Source organism: Calidris pugnax, unplaced genomic scaffold (assembly GCF_001431845.1).
Source record: "Calidris pugnax isolate Ruff unplaced genomic scaffold, ASM143184v1 scaffold41, whole genome shotgun sequence".
In the NCBI taxonomy this organism is placed as follows: Eukaryota; Metazoa; Chordata; class Aves; order Charadriiformes; family Scolopacidae; genus Calidris; species Calidris pugnax.
The window spans coordinates 10,828,964-10,845,185 of NW_015094509.1; the positions used below are offsets into that span (position 1 = coordinate 10,828,964).

The 16,222-nt window shown below is 41.0% G+C and overlaps 1 protein-coding gene across 5 annotated transcripts in view; it reads left to right on the plus strand.

The window, feature by feature from the left end:
- Positions 1-16,222, plus strand: part of GRHL2 (grainyhead-like transcription factor 2) — a 69,544-nt gene that overhangs the window by 8,776 nt on the left and 44,546 nt on the right. For 2 of the 5 annotated variants that reach the window (XM_014965544.1, XM_014965540.1), the window contains exons 2-6: positions 4,186-4,375; positions 7,406-7,473; positions 9,056-9,440; positions 12,558-12,610; positions 15,974-16,130. In XM_014965544.1, the coding sequence (XP_014821030.1) occupies positions 4,186-4,375; positions 7,406-7,473; positions 9,056-9,440; positions 12,558-12,610; positions 15,974-16,130 (853 nt within the window). Of the gene's footprint in view, positions 1-2,430; positions 2,702-4,185; positions 4,376-5,982; positions 6,107-7,405; positions 7,474-9,055; positions 9,441-12,557; positions 12,611-15,973; positions 16,131-16,222 lie in introns of those variants that run through there. The other 3 variants (XM_014965543.1, XM_014965542.1, XM_014965541.1) reach the window with 3 other exon arrangements.

The window sequence follows — 16,222 nt, forward strand, 5'->3', positions numbered from 1 at the left end:
TAATTCACAAATTGCATCGAGTTAGGTGAGAATTTGCCTGTGGTAGGCTTTTATAGCCCCAAGTCCTGGCTGTTGAAAGTTCATTATCTCTAATCTGAAGAAGAGCTTGAAAGGCCAGCCCTCTCCATTCAGCTAGTTTATTGACATTAACCACAATGTACCCCTCCAATTTATGTTGTTGTACTGCACTAACTGAAATGAAACTAACATGGTTTTTTCACATCTCCATTTATATACTAATATAGGGTTTTATATAATTCCATAATCTTAATTTTAAATAAGTTCAAAAATATCAGTTTACCAGATGCAAAAATTACCATAACTGATATAAATCTGGAAAATGTATGTGTGTATTTTCTTACAAGGAAAGCACACAAATCATGTAAGATGGTACAAACAAGAAAATCTCTACTAAACAGTTGTGGAGGGGAAAGTTTTGCAAAGTAAAGACAAAAAAAAATTCTGAAGTTTAGTCTTTACATAAACAGTGAAGTATCAGGGCAATGTAGTTCCTAAGCTAGACCATTCCTCAGAAGATACCTTTCATCCTCACCCACCTGCAAATTAAGATATGTAACCACCTACTACTGTTTAACATAAAGCAACGGAAATATTTTGAATTTGTTAGGAGCTCAACTCAGAGCTTGGAAGGAAACATGTACTTTTTAAGTGCAAAGTATCCTCAGTTGTTAAGCTGTATCTCTGTGGTGAAATGTGGTGTGCATTCAGCCTGTGCCGGCACGTCCCTCCGAGCCAGGCTCTGGTTAGCGCTCATCCTGGCTACCAGGTAGGGGAGCGGTGGGCTAGCCCCAGTGAGGAATGGGCACAGTCAGGGCTGGGCTTGTTCTCTGCTCCTTGGCAAGCTATTTTAGAAGATGGTGCCTGGGGCTATAGCGAATATTTGCTGATACTGCTGGGCAGATTGAATTGGGAGTCTTCCGCTTGCAATCTTCGTCCATCTTCCTTAAGTTCTCCATGAATGGGATCACCGAGGGATTTGCGGCTTTTGATAATAGTAGCTAATCACAGGCTCCAACGGAGGTCTTTCTCATAGGTGGGGTTCAGAACCACTCTGTCCAGTAGGAACACTATTATGTTTCTTGTAGGCATCACCCTTGGTCTTCCCCATGGTCCAGGTGCCACCAGAGTCACTCTCCTCTAAGCAACTGCCTGGTGTCATCAGTTACACAGCTGGAGCAGCTGGGGGTGCCCCAGCATGGAAGGGTACCTGATGGGACCAGGGGAGCTTACCTGTGCAGAGCCTTGCTCAGGAGGTTGGGTTTTCTTGGCATATTTATCCCCTCTGGTTAGGGGGTACTTTGCTACCCCTCTGTCACGTTTGGCTGAAATTGTCTGGGAGGTTGAGCAGTCGTGGAAAAGAAAAGGGAATGCGTGTGCCCACCCAAACCTCATTTCTCAGGAGAAACCCTCCCTCCCATCCAAATGACCTTAATTAATAGAGAAGATTTCTTAAAGTGAGCCCAGTTGTTTTGGCTGGCTGCTTTGGATATAATCTTTGAAATGATTGACTATGTTAAATCATGATAATTAGGTCTGACCATTAACCTCCCGCAGAGCTGATTACAGGGATAGGGGTGATGAGGAAGTTTTTTATTTTTCTTAGTGCTATTGTTTCAGTCTGTTTGCAGAGTAAACACAATGAGTGTGGCGGCTGATTTGCTGCAGACCATCTCTCAAGCCGGAGGAGATGGGTATTTAGGTTTTTAAACCTGAAAACCTGGGTTTTAGAGAAAAAGTGCTCTGGGGAGGTGTTAGGGAGGCTCTAGGTCTCTGCATCTGTGCCTTTCCAGTCGTTCCAACTTTTTACTTACTGAGTGGCTGTTCCGAGAGTGATTATCCCCTTTACTTCAGCTTCTCCCCACCACAATCGTACGCAACACCCCCAAGGGACAGTCATCTCTTCATTGCATTAGGATTGTCGTGACTAAGTTAGAGCAGCAGAGATTGACTCCTCCCCTCCAGCCTTTCTGCAGACGGGCACAGCCCAGCTCTTAAAAAGGTGTGTTTTTATAAAGGGCATCTTGCAGTCTGCCTGTAGCGCTCGTAAATCAGTTATGACTCTCGCCTGGCTGCGAGCGCTGCGGGTAACAAAAGGCAGTTATTGATTGTAAAGGGAGATTGCTACAGGAAGGAGAGCGAGCGGTGATTTGTGTGTTGCAATGGGCAGCCGCCCATGCGGTGGAACAGCCCGGCTTGAGCTGAAGGGGAGCTTTGTTGAGGAAAGGAGAATCCTTGCCTGGAATAATTGCCTCTGAGCCAGGGAGAATTGGCTACTCCAGAGTGGGAACAGGCCCTCAGCTGCCTCTGGCACAAACAGCGGGGCTGTTGCAAATCTGATTTGAGTCGCTAACAATAAGGTATTGAAAAGGCAAGCGGAGCTACCAGTTCTCTCTGTCCCTCCTTGGGCTCCTAATTTATGCTTCGGCTTCGCTTGCTGAGGCAGACCTGTAACAACACTAACGTGTGTGTGGAAACAAGGAGGACAAAAATCTTTAGAATCTGCAGAAAAAGGCCGGGCAGAAAGGCCCTCGAAAAAGAAAGGAAGCTTCTGAAAATCCAGATATTTTAGATGAAAGGAATATATAACCTCAACTGTTACTGGTGGCTGTATTTTGTGATATGAAGCTATGAAATGCTCTCTTCCCCCACAGAGCTCGTAAACCTGTGCTCTGTGTACCAGGTGGATTATTTTGTTTTTCATTAAATAAAGAAACTTGTAAACAGTGCTCTGTACCATAGAGATGATAATCTCTACCACCCTCCTCCTCTTCCTTAAACACAGGAGCAGGCACTTTGCAGGTTGGGCTCGGGCAGCCCACACTGCGGCGTGGGGGCCAGGCAGGACACGCTCCCGGCACCTGGGAGCATTTACCAGGTGGCTTTGGTTGTGCTTTTATCAAATCCTATTTCTGAAATCAAATAAAAGTCTCAGTTGCACGGTGTTTGAATGCCAGTCTCTGTGCGGCAGCAGGAGGTGGTTGGGTTGGCTCTGCGGAGCTGGCACCGCTGCAGGGAGGGGAGAGCAAAAAGAGGAGGCTGAATAACGAGCAGTTTTTATGTAGAAGATAGCAGGATATGTTTTGTTAAGGTCACTGGCAATAACTGCTAGTTTCACCAGATAAGTCAGTATATTTAGTTATTTCACCCTGTCTTTGCAGCTTTCAAATTTGTAGGTGTAACGTGTTAAAAGTTCCATCGTGATCCTTGTCTGTGCTCTTCCAATAGGCACTGAGCAGCAACAGTGGATCCCTTGCTCCACTATTTCCCTGCCTTATCTCTTTGCCTACTATCTTGTGTGATAGGAATGCAACTTTTAATTTTTTTTTTATTTTTATTTGAGTAGTTCTTTTATCCATAACTTTATCGAACGTTTTACAAAAGCCGGTACTATTATCTTCATTTATGTTTCCATTATACTGGAAATTTCAGCCTGATGGGGCAGCTTCTCTCATGATAGATGCAGGCACTGGTCAGTTTGTACCACTTTCAGGCTGGAGGAAACTGCTCTGCTGCAATGGGCTTGTGCGTCTTGCCATGGGTCTGTAACTAGATGTGGTGAGTGATAAAGTGTGAATTGAGGCCAAATATGTTGACTTCTGCTTCATCCACTGGACCCATTGCTCACATCCTGTTACAGAAAACCTCTCTGAAATGACAGACAAATTGCATTCCAAAAGCAGAGAATAGCTCGATTATAAGGTGTACCCACTTATTTAATAATTTTACTCGGTTTAGGTGAACACTAGATTAGTATTAGATACCTTTTCTTTTTTTCATTCATGTCTTCTTATTATAACTGTTTTCAATTAAATGTATTTTTCCCCAATCAAGTGTACATCTAGCAAAAAATACTGGGGCAAGTTGTTCTTATATTGTTACTTCCTTTTTTTCCAAATAGTTTTAAAATCTGTATATTAGCTCTATCTGTATATTAGTAAAAATACATTTGAATTATTATCACAGAATCGGCATACATTTAATTTTTTTTTTGGTTAAGCACTGAGGGTACCTAATACTGATAAATATTCATGTCAGCAAGTTTAATACAGAGGTACTTGCTTGATATAATCATATCACTTTCATTGAGCTATGTGATGTTCTTTAACATGCCTTGTGAATAAAGTAACCCCTTCTGGATCACCATTTTATTCTTCCTGTCTGCAGTAACAAGCGACTTGTGGCCTTAGTGCCAACTGACACTTCATTCAACACCAGACGAGCCTACACCAGCGAAGATGAAGCCTGGAAGTCGTATTTGGAGAATCCCCTAACAGCAGCTACCAAGGCTATGATGAGCATAAATGGTGATGAGGACAGTGCTGCTGCTCTTGGCCTATTGTATGACTATTATAAAGTAGGTAACTCCATCGGTTTTCCTCCCTGCTGCACTAGCAGGGGACTGCTCTAAGAGACATCCAAAGAGCCAGTTTCCAAAGACAGAAGTAACTGCATCTTTTTTTTTTTTTTCCTCTGATACTTGCATCAAGCACCCTTTCTGTTTTAGGAAGCCTGTCTGAGGCTGTTTTGATGTGTTTAGTTCTGGAAAGAAAAACCAAAATCAGAATTCCTGTATTAAATTTGCAACCATGATTTCTTCATGAGCATAGTGTTCTTCCTCTTCCCTTGCAAGAGCATTGGATGGACTAACCCCGTTTTTATTTGAGCTCAGATATTTGCAGTATTCTTTAAAAAGTGGAAAAGGGGAGTCCTTTTCCATCTGTAGGTTTGTCTGCTTTTCTTGTTCATACCACACATGGTTTAGTTTGCTCTTTAACTGGAGTATCTCTCATCTGACAGTTTCCCATGTTATTTTTATTTGTATAATGATTGCAGTAGGCTGTATAGAAACACAGTGAGGTCTGACCCTTGCACTGGAAGTTCACAGTCTAAATAGAGAGGTGGAAGACAGAAATGGAGCTGGACGCAGAGACAGAGATCTAAGTCAAGTTGCAGGGGAAGCACTGACACACAGTTTCAGTTTGTCGTGTTCTGAGCCCAGGACTTTACCTACCATTTTTATACCAACTTTTTTTTTTTTTTTTTGGTGTATTTCATAGTGTTTAACTAGAGCTGTGTTTGAGATTTCTGCTGAAATCAGAGGAGAATCCTACAGGGTGCATCTCTGTGTAATGCAGAAATTTCACTCTGCAACCCAGGCTGGCCCCTTTGTACTCTGCAGACAGAATCAGTGTTTCCTACCAAGCACTAACGTATGAAATCATCCATTTCACTCCAACTGTCTCAGTACTCCCAAAGCCTGCATTGGACAGATGATCTTCTGTAAAAGCCAGCAGAACAATGGCAGCTTCCCTTGTCATTCGTGACGAAGTAGCAAGAATGGAAATTTTAAATAAAAACCCCTTTGGTTTTAGTATTTGTTAGTATAAATGCTTTTAGAGAATGGGCTGCTCTTTTTAGTCTCTGCTACAATAGTTAAATTAGCATTCAGGAAGAAGGGGTTTTAGGAAGGATGCCATATACCAACCTAATGGTTCAATATTGTTTTAATTTCTTTACTGATTGTATTTCAAGAGATGTTCCTTGCTTTTGTATGGTGTTGTCAGTAGAGAAAAGCTTTTCCCAATGAGAAAGAAAAAAGGTCCTTTTCTGTACTTGCCAGAGTTACCGCAGTGCCAGAGTCTGTGAAGTTAATGCAGATTCGTAAGATTCAGGATGTGTATGAGCATCTGGAGTGTTGGCTTCTGTTTTAGTACTACCTTTGTATGTAGCAGTTCACTAATCTGCTGGATTTTTTAAAATAAAACCAGAGAACAGCCCTTTTACTTTGTAAAACTGTGTTCTAAGAGACATGTTTGTTCCTTATTCCAGGCAGTTGCAAAAGACACGGGGTTCAGATAGAATAAGCTGTGTTAATCTCAAAGCCATTTCCAGCATTCAGTTGTAACTATTTCTTTCTGTAACTGGGAGAAAAGGATAACTCTTGTTGATGCTCTCGAACAGGAACTTAAAACCTGACTTAAACCTCCATCCTGTAAAGTGGAAGTGTAGAGGAGGACTTCCAGTGCACCAGACTCTCTTGAATTGCCCTTGTTTATCATCTGGCTCATTTGCTCTTACGTGCTGGGTAATTTTTTTGAAGTACTTTTTCCAGTCAATCGGAATCATTTGAACTTAACTGGTGTTTTTTTTTTTAACTTCTCCTTTTTCTTGTAGTGATATTTACCTAAACATAGATGCTCCTTCAGGGATAAACATATGATCTTAACAGGGGGAATAAACATATGCAAACTGTGGCTTGGATCCCACTTCTGAAATATGCGAAATAGGTTTTTTAACCAGCAGGATGCTTAATAGGGAGAGAGGATGTCCCTAAGAGAAGGAGAGGCATTGGCTGGCACTTTCTGATTCTGCTGCTGTCTTGCAGATACAGCTGATGTTAACCTTGGCTACTGTAGCACACTGTAGTATTGTTTTTCCTCTAAATTCAGGTATTTTCCTGATATTTCTTTAAAGTATTTAAAGATAAAAGACACAGCTTTAGCCCATTCTTAGGTCAGTCTTTTCTTGCTCTTTAATCCTGAGTTAACTGCTGTGATGGAGTGGATATACCTTCCTTTGTAAAAGATAGAGTAGAAGTTTTAGCTCCCAAATTGCTTGTTCAGCAAGAAAAGAAAAATACGGTCATGGCAGCAGCTTTGCCCTTGGTGATTTCATATCTGTGCTGGTGTCAGGAAACCGGTGTGTGGGAAGACAAATCTTTTAAGTAACTTGGTTTCAATTCCGAGTCTGTCGAGGGGCCAGATTTGACTGGATTTTTACTTCTCGTGCCTGTTGATGCACTCAGCAAAGCAGAAGTCAGTGTTCTCTGATGACGTGCCAGCATGCCCTGACCTGTCCCCGTGCTAGGAAAGGAAAGGATCCACAAACTTCCCTTAGGTATGAGTCCTCCACCCTCAAGACTGCTCCATAACACGACTTAGCTGGTGCTTGTGGTTTTATTGAAAACCCTTTTTCCTCTGAGCTAAAAGGGCGTCCATGCAGATCTCATCAAAATGACATGTCTTCTTTCTCATCTTTTATTATTCAGTGAAAAGTGTGTTTGTATTTGGCAATATACACTTTGATTTTTTTGACATAGCTTGACCTAGCTCGATATTCCAAAGATAAGGACATATAAAAGAGTGCTTTGCTCCAGACTAGTGTGCCCAAGAAGTAAAAAAGAAAGCAGTCCCTACATTTTTTTGCCTTTGGAAATTATCTTTCTGTTCACAATCAGTCTCCCAAAGAAAAACAGCTCCTGGCATCTGTGAGCTAGACAGCACTGATACGGTTACATTTTTCTAGTTGTTGCAGTAGAGCAGTCTGAAACTGCAAATACCTGACAGTTGCATTTACCTGACCCCATGCCTGGTGTTGTTCTCAGGTTCCCAGAGATAAAAGGCTGTTGTCTGTTAACAAAGTGAGTGATAATCAAGAAGACCAAGATAAAAGGTACAGTATTATTCAAAATCATACACCCAGCTACTAACAGTGTTGATCAGTTGTGAACTGAAGGAACTATGATAGCCCGGGGGTTTATGGTTTTCTTCCAAAAGATAAAAGAATGAAGACTATTTTGGGAAGCAAACTTTACTCCTTTTTACTTTTAATTTATTAGAAAAATTGAACAGTATTATTTAACATGCAATTTGCAAAGTAACAGAAAGTTTCATGATGTTTTTGTGTTTCATTTTGTTGTTTTATTGCTGCTGAGATTAGTAAAATCAGATTATATTGACAGTTTGGCTATTGGCTGCTTTTCTTTCAGTTTTCTTCTTCTAGAGCAAAAAAATTATTATTTGGCCTCAGTAGCCTGATTCATACAGTTTTATTTAACATAACGTAGGCTCTGTCCAGAAGCAAATAAAGTAGCTCTCCTAAAATCGTTCGCTCAAAATATTTTTCTCACTCCTCTCAGATTTCAGCCTTCCTCTGTAGGCTAAAAGTGAATTGAAGAGTCAGAGGAAATTGACTCCTGCCTTTATTAAGAACTGTGGACAAGAGAAAGTTTATATTTATGTAGAAAGAACTAAGTTTACATATAGGAGGGTATCTTCATGTAAAATTATAGTGGAGAGAAGCTACACAAGGTTTATTTTGATGTAGGTAATTTAGGACAGCAATAGGTAGTGTCCACTAGCTGTGTGAGGTGAAAGTTTAAATAGGTAGTAGTATAAATTCACTGTTTCAAAACAGAATACGAAACTTTCTTTGAGGGACAGTTTTTCTTCTGCGAACACCAGAGAAATTCCTAAGTTGAGTGTAATTGACAAAACTGGCCTTTGGTGGAAGGCCGAGAGAGAGGAACTGTAATGTCAGAACAAATCTCCTGGGTTGAAAGCAATGCAGTGTGTTACACCTACTAAAAGTTTTACGAGTTAACAATTTTATGTCAGTGCAATTACTATCAGCAATCAGATTGCTTTCAGCGGCAGCCGCGGGTGGATGTGGGAATGCTGCTGGAGGTTACCTTGCAGCTGCTATAGTTACTGATCTACTCTGATACAATGGGATTCCTGGGCTTGCTCTTCCAGAAAAGCATTTGTACCAGAGCTACACAAACAGTAGTGACCTGTCAACAGCCTGAAAGAGCATGCATCAGCGTATGACTTTTGCTGGTGATATTCTGCCTATTTCACAGGCAAATTATATACTGTGAGTAATACATACCTCGCCTTACTCCTCATGCTAATTTTGTGCCTAAAGGCTGTTGCAGTGGTGGATTGATTTTGCACCCAAATTATAAGTCAAGATAAAAGCAACCCCGGATACCTAGAATTTATTGTAACAAGTCATATTGATTATAGGTCAAATCAAATGTTACTGTCTTGCCCTAGTTGTTAAAGGGTTCTGGACCTTTGTGTTTGCCTCACGATGTCTTTTGCCTAGTATTTGTTAATGTACTATTTCTTATGGCAATGGCTTATCAGAGTTGAGAGATCTCCTTCCCTGGCATCCCGGAACATTAAGCTATTTAAGGAGGAGATTTAGTCTGTCAGGACAGTTCATAACATTTTTTGGTTTTGTCTCACAGAAATTGTCTTAATACCACGGAAGCTCAGAGTAATTTAAGTGGGGGAGAGAACCGCGTGCAAGTCCTGAAGACGGTGCCGGTTAACCTTTCCTTGAACCAAGATCCTTTGGAGTCATCCAAAAGGGAATACAACACAAACGTGTCTGGGAGCTCAACGCCCATCACGGGGACTGGAGTGACTGTGGTTAAAGCAGAGGAGTTCACCCCTGTTTTTATGGCCCCACAAGCACACTATGCAAGGGGAGAAAATGAGGAGCACCGAGGGGTTATCTTTGAACCGTACGAAGTGTCCAACATTGCTCCCCACACCAATTATCTCAAAGATGACCAGCGCAGTACTCCTGACAGTACGTACAGCGACACCTTCAAAGATGGAGGAACAGAAGTAAGTTTTTCACCTCAAATTAGCATCTAAGAACTCAATAAAAAGCTGTAAACAAGATAAGCAGATTTGAGCTTGTAAACAAGATAAGGAGATTTGAGCTGTCCGCAAGAGCCATTAGAGGAACGGCGATGTTTGTTTCAACAAATTAATCTCTGCCTCTTGCCGTGCTCCTGCCAGTCTGTGCTCAGATTGTAGGGGAGCATCATGAGGTGTTTTAGAAGACAGTTTTAATGTTGTTTATTGAAAACTCTGAGAGTAATAGATACTGATCTTTTGTCTTCTGGGATATTGTGTCAAGTAGAGTTTCCATTCTGAAAGATTTGTTTTGTGTTAACAAGATCTGCCTTCAGTCCTATTCATAACAGTAAGAAATAGCAGCCACTCTGTAAATGGGAAATTCTTGATGTTCTTCTGAAAGTGCAAATGAGCAGTGTGAGCCTCTACTGTTGATAAACCCAAGTAATTTATTCAGAAGCTGTCAGTTGTACTAAGCTCTACTCTACATCATGGGCAAGTGAGAAAAAGTAGTAGAATTTGGTGACTAGAGGGGAATGGAGAAGTTAACAGGCAGGGAAAGACTCGGGTGCATGTAGATATAGGGAATCAGGAGGAAAAGAGAGACAAGGAGCTACCTTTTAAGTATGTTAGAGTTATGATGAGGCAAAGTAATTATACAGTCAGCTTTAATATGGTGAGTACCCTCTGGCTTCTTTTGCCTGCCGCAGAATAATGCAGATAAGCCAGAAATGTAGAAAGGGAAAAAATATTTAAAGCTAACAGTATCTCTGCAAATAATTAGGGAGTTTAGGTGCTAAAACTCTCCTTGGATTTTTCTTCTCCAACTCTATGAAATTGTAAATGTAACAAAAGTACAAGACAAGCTAGATTAAGGCTGAGTTACTCTGAATATGTGAGAAATTTACTGTGTGTTTGTGTATTATAGAAAAGTAAATTGTCTCCACACAAGCATTATAGACCAGGACGTCTGGAGGTGAAATCCATTTTCAGATACAGAACACATTTAGGTCAACTAAATGAATAATTAATGAAGAAATCTAGCTTGCCATTGAAAAATCAGTAAGATCAAACCTGGGATTAGAAACACTGCCCTGCGTTATCAAATCACATCATTTCAGCTATTTTTCATTGTTACTGGTAAATGGCTCTTTATGTGAGCCCGGTGGTACCGTACCCAGGGCTTTCCCTGGGGTGCTGCAGCTGAGTGATCCCATTACCATGCCACGCTTTGTTCCGAGACGCCCTGCTGGTCTGCGCTGTGCAGAGGGACCTCCAGTCTGCAAGGTGGTTTAAGGTGGAGGTAAAAAGGGAATTTACACCTATACCTTGGCCTTGCATCCCATACTCCGTGTTATGGTAATTTTTGTTACAGTGCTAATATTTTGCATCTCAAACTGTGTTATGGGGATTTCGTTACTACGGGATTAATTTTTTGTTACACGTTTTTTAAAATCATTGGTTAATAACAGGTCACCTGGGATTTCTCTGCAGTCTGTGGAGAAAGAGACAATTCAAATCTGATTGCCCAAAGTGGGTGGAATGGTTTCCCAGGTGCACTCACTCCTCTCCATCTTCACCTCCCCTGTTACCTGTACAGGGAGACTGAACAACTGACTTTAACTAGGTCCCCGTCTGCAGCTGTTGGGTGAGGTGTGTGGCACTCTTGGTGGCCTTCCACGCTCACGTGCATGTGGCACAGGATTCAGGAAGAGCTTTCCCACCCTGCTGCAGCCTCACTCTTCACTTAGCCTGTCCCTTCGTTCTTCCTCAGCTACTCAAATCCCAGGAGGGGCTTCGTCCCTGCGAAGTGGACACTTCAGTCAATCGCTTGCTGTGTTCTTTGGATACAATTTTAGCAATTATATAAATACACCTTTCCCATCTCTTTCATAGTCTTATTTAGCTGTGATTAATTTATTAGTCCTTTATCGTATAGACACAATTTTCAAGGATAGGTAAATAAATGGAATGTTTTTGACAATGTCAACCTCCAGCTTTCATATAAAATGTGGCTGATGTTAGTATGGGACCACAGTGTAATACCCATCAGGTGTTGGGTTTCTTAGAGTATTTAGCTTATCTGTTCTACTGTTTATGGACCCTTGACTTTTGATCTTCAGGAAACATTCCTAACTGGTATATAATACCTTTGCACTTAACTAGTATCTGACTGGATATTTGTTATGGCACAGTTATACATAAAGTTTTCAAAATTGCCTGACTTGACACTTCTGGATATAAAACAGCTTTTAATTGCTAACTGGTGATCACAAAAGAAATCCTGGAGATTAAATGTAATGATCCATCAGTGAATCAGAGAGACATCAGCAAAAACATGTTTCAGGCAAAAGGCAAGCCAAGAAGCAGCAGCAAAGCTTACATAGTAGAGTACGAATGGGCTTGTTTGCTCAAGAAGACAGAATACAAATCCTTGCTTAGTCTGTGCAAAAAGATTTCTTTTTTTTTTTTTTTTTTTTAGAATTCCACCTCTTGAGGTGTGTTTTCATTTTTTAAAGAGTGACTGTAGGCCTCCTTTCAGCTGGTAAAGTGTGCATTTCACTAAAACAGAGTCTTTGATTGAAGGTAAAGTACTTTCTTGGCCTGCGTCACTGTTCCTATTCAGAACAGAGAGTATGGCAGTCTGAATTTTTGCCAATGTTTTATTGTAGGCCTTAAGAACAGCCGACCACACACACATTTTTAAATAAAGTAAAACAAACAAAAAAAAAGTGAAGTCTTTAGGAAAACTATTAATTAAATTGAAAAATCTACTTGTCTTTGAGATGGGGTACCTTTTTACAGGCTTGTTTTAGAAGTATTAATGGGCAGCCAAGGAGTTTAAGAAGGCAAAAGATGTTTTTCAGCTACATTCCTGTAGCAGTTAGGTTATGAAGAACTCTAAAAGCTTGATATAAATGAATTATCTCTTCCAGTTCTAGCTTGAAGGCCATGTAATCTTCCACTCCAGTTTTTAGGGATTTTGAGTTTTAAATGATTGATGGTTTCTTCTAAGGGGTCCTTAAAGGCAGTTCTACTTTTTATTGGTATTTATTTTTTGGTTGTATCAAGCTATATTTAATTGTTGGATTTGTTTTTCAGAAGTATCGCAGTGTGTCAGTGGGGGCTGAAGAATATATTTATGAACAAACAAGGTAAGGCATAAGCTTTGAAATGTGTTGACTGGCATCACGCAGGAATGTATTGAGGAGAGGCTGCCTCTGTCCACTTCCCTGCCTCCCTTTCACCACCCTGGGACACCTGCAGGGCTCCCTGGACGCTGCCCAGTATCACTCTCCCCTTCTTCTCTGTGCATGTGAGCTTTCGTATCTGAGCAGTTTCTGTTTTCATCTATTATCTTCCCTTGGCATTGTTTTAAGTTATTGACTCCTCTGGAGCCCCCCAGAGATATGCGAGATTAAAACTGTTAAGAGAGGTCCCCCAGGCAACAGGGCACAGCTTTGGCAGCCAGGTCATGGAAAATCTTCCCCACCTTTCAGGATGGCAGGATGCACAAGTCAGATGTCCAGGATGGTTGAGCTGGCTCCACCAATCTTATAGAATTTCCATCTTTATTTTTCCCTTCTGTTTTTTTCTAGTTACTCCTAGTAGGTTTTCTGGAAAACCCTCTATCGTTTTATACTGCTTTGTTGTGGTACTTCATGTTTACCTATAGAATAATATAAATGAAATATCTATTACAAACCATGTAAAAACCCCTAAGAATTCCAAAAAGATTTTAAAAAAGTGAAGTTTGAAAGGAAGTGTCCTCCCTAAGAACAGAAAAAGGCATGTGTAGAATGGGCAAACACTGCAGAGTCACTTTAACTAATAAAGACTGTGATCAGTAAAGCTTATAAGCTGATGCTTCATTTCATGCTTGTGAATAGTTCTGTTTACATCCAAGAAATTACTTGCACTTTAGAAACAGGAACATACCTACATATTTTTCCTGGAGTAAGCGTATGACTACTTCTGTAGTGGAGGTTCCTTACAGCTTGTTGTTTTTGTTTTTTTTTTTCTGAGGAATATTAAAATAATCATTAACTGCAGTGAGCTCAGAACTGAGTCATTATATAGGCAGTACATATGAAACAGATATTTAGCAGACTGCTCACTTACTACACTGGATATTTATAAAATTGAATCCTGGAGCATTGGCATCGTTACATTCTCAGACAGTAAGTCTTTCCTGCTATGGCCCAGGTCCATGTTAGAATGAAACCTCCAAATGCACACTAAGAAAAAAAAAGAAACCATCTTTCCTAGGAGTTACCTGGAAGTGATAGGTGCTCAGAAATGAAAGCTTCAGATTGGAAAAAAAAAAACCAAAAAAACCAGCGGTGAATACAAAAGTAATTAGAAGCCTCATAGAAGATCCCTTAACGACTACACAGGGCTTTAGTTAAGACTCATGGTGAGATTCAGAATAGTATTATAATAATTTGAGTGACTGCAGTAAGTTTTAAGGGTAATAGTAATCCTACTGCTATAGGGCACGCTTTGATTGCTAGCTGGGAACAAGCAGAAGATTCCCAAGTGGTACCACACAGCTACTGCAAAATTGGCCAGGTGCAGTGTGGCTGGGATTTACATTTTTTTTGATGATTTTCTGAGACATACAGAAGGCCAGGAAACAGAGGAGCAGACCGTGGCAGACTGTAGGCAGCTCTTAAGACACGATGTGTCTGACTTAGGTTCATCCTAAGCCCTTCTCAGCACACATCCTCGTTAGACCCTCTGTCTGGTGGGAGGCTTTGAGGTGCATCTCCCAGGGCACTCGGTGTGCTTTGCAGCAGGCAGCCTGCAGACCCTTTGTGGGACCCTACATCAGAGGGTCTGTCCCCACCACTAATGGACGGTCAATCCATAGGACAAGCCCGTGCAGCGGGGTGGATGCTGACTCCCCAGCACCTGTGGTTCTGTGCTTCCAGTCTGCTCAGATGGGGCCGAACTGTTCTCCAGTGTCCACAGAGCCTCAGTTCCTCTGACTCCTGGGACAGAGGGACTGCAGGAGTGCACACCACGCTGGGTGGCAGTGGAGGGGACAGCAGTCCCCGTCGTGCTGCCTTTCCACTGTGCAAGAGCCTTCATCTCAGCAGCAGCTGCCTTGTTGGGAGGTGCTGGTAACTGCCATCAGGGGGTTGGATAGGTATAGGTTGGTGTTTGCTTTTTTACTTCAGTTTTGCTTTGATTTGTAACTTTCAAGCAACTGGAAAAATGACTGGATTGCCATTTATAAACCAGAGTAATCAGAAACACTTAGAAATTGTCTTCATAGTAAACTAAATAATTGATACTAAACTGTCTGAAACTTCTTCCTTTGAATGTAAAGACAGTGGATTGGGTTATTTTTTCTTTCTTTTACCTTCTCTACAATTGGAGATTTGAATGTTACTATTATTCATGCATTCTAGTGATTATTTTTTTCCATTGAGTAGTTAAAAATGCTTTTGTCTTCTCCTTATTTCCATATTGCTATGGCAGTGTTATGATGATACAGAGTGTTTGCTTGAACTAGAAAGTTAAGGGTGCACTGCGGTTTTGGACCAAGATATCTGTCCTTTTGGTTCTGCTCCAGCACTGCTTAAATACTTTGCTGAATTAGGACCTTTGTGAAAATGCTTCTCCTGTGTCTCCAATTCGTGAGGGCATCCTGCAAGTAACTCCTTGCATTAAGTTTCCTGTGGTGACCAAATGCAGTTTGAAGAGAAGACTTTTTCTGCAAGGTTGACATTATTTTTCATTTAACAGAATGTGAGGGGCTGCAGGCATCGTTTTTATTGGATTATTGTTCGGGCCTGTTATTGGAGGAGGCAGCTGGAAGAGGCTCTGTGAGAATTGTGTTCAGCTAACAGCTCACTAGTTGGTGGAGCTTTAACTTTTCATGGTTTGAGAACTGCTTTAAAGGTGGAAAGTTCTCCCATGAAGGAGGATCTTTTCTAAAATCTGACTTCCAACACAAGAGCAAACTCTGTTTTTCTCCAATTTTTGCCTTTTTCTAAAGGGAGGTTACTTGATTGCAGATACAACTAAATGTAGGTACTTTGTTCTGTTCAATTAATTTTGAAAAGGCAGCTTGTAGAAACCTTGATTACATGTTGCCTTTAAACAACTGAGCCTTCTATCTCTTATCCCTTCTGGTTGTGTTCCTTCCCTGCCTATGGAGGTAGCTGATGTCCTACAAACCATACTGAATTCCCTCCTGGTATTTGGCACTCTCACTGAGGGGTATGTAGTCTTGTACTTCATGATAGTTCTTTTCGGAGAACGTAAAGGTGTAGTCTTTGGTCCAAGAGACTTACAGTCCAGATAGTTTTACGCTTGATTGCCAGATCAGATGAACTGGAAAAAAGAAAATTGCATTTTTAAATATCTGTGTGACCTTTTCCTGGAATTTTATTATTAGCTTCTTATGCTCTGCTTATACAATGCGTGAAATACGTAATGAGTGGGGACAAAGAGAAAAGGAGAAAGTGATATGGATTTTGTTTATATTTCTCTCCCTGTCTTTTCAGCAGCACTTTCCAGTACACGCTAGAAGCTACCAAATCTCTGCGTCAAAAGCAAGGGGAGGGGCCCATGACCTACTTGAACAAAGGACAGTTCTACGCCATCACCCTGAGCGAGACTGGAGACAACAAATGTTTCCGGCATCCCATCAGCAAAGTCAGGGTATAGTCCAATTTCTTTCCTAGATGAGAATGGAGCTCTGCAGATAAACGTAGTTGTGGTTGGTTGGTTTTTATTTTTTTTTTTTTTTTTTT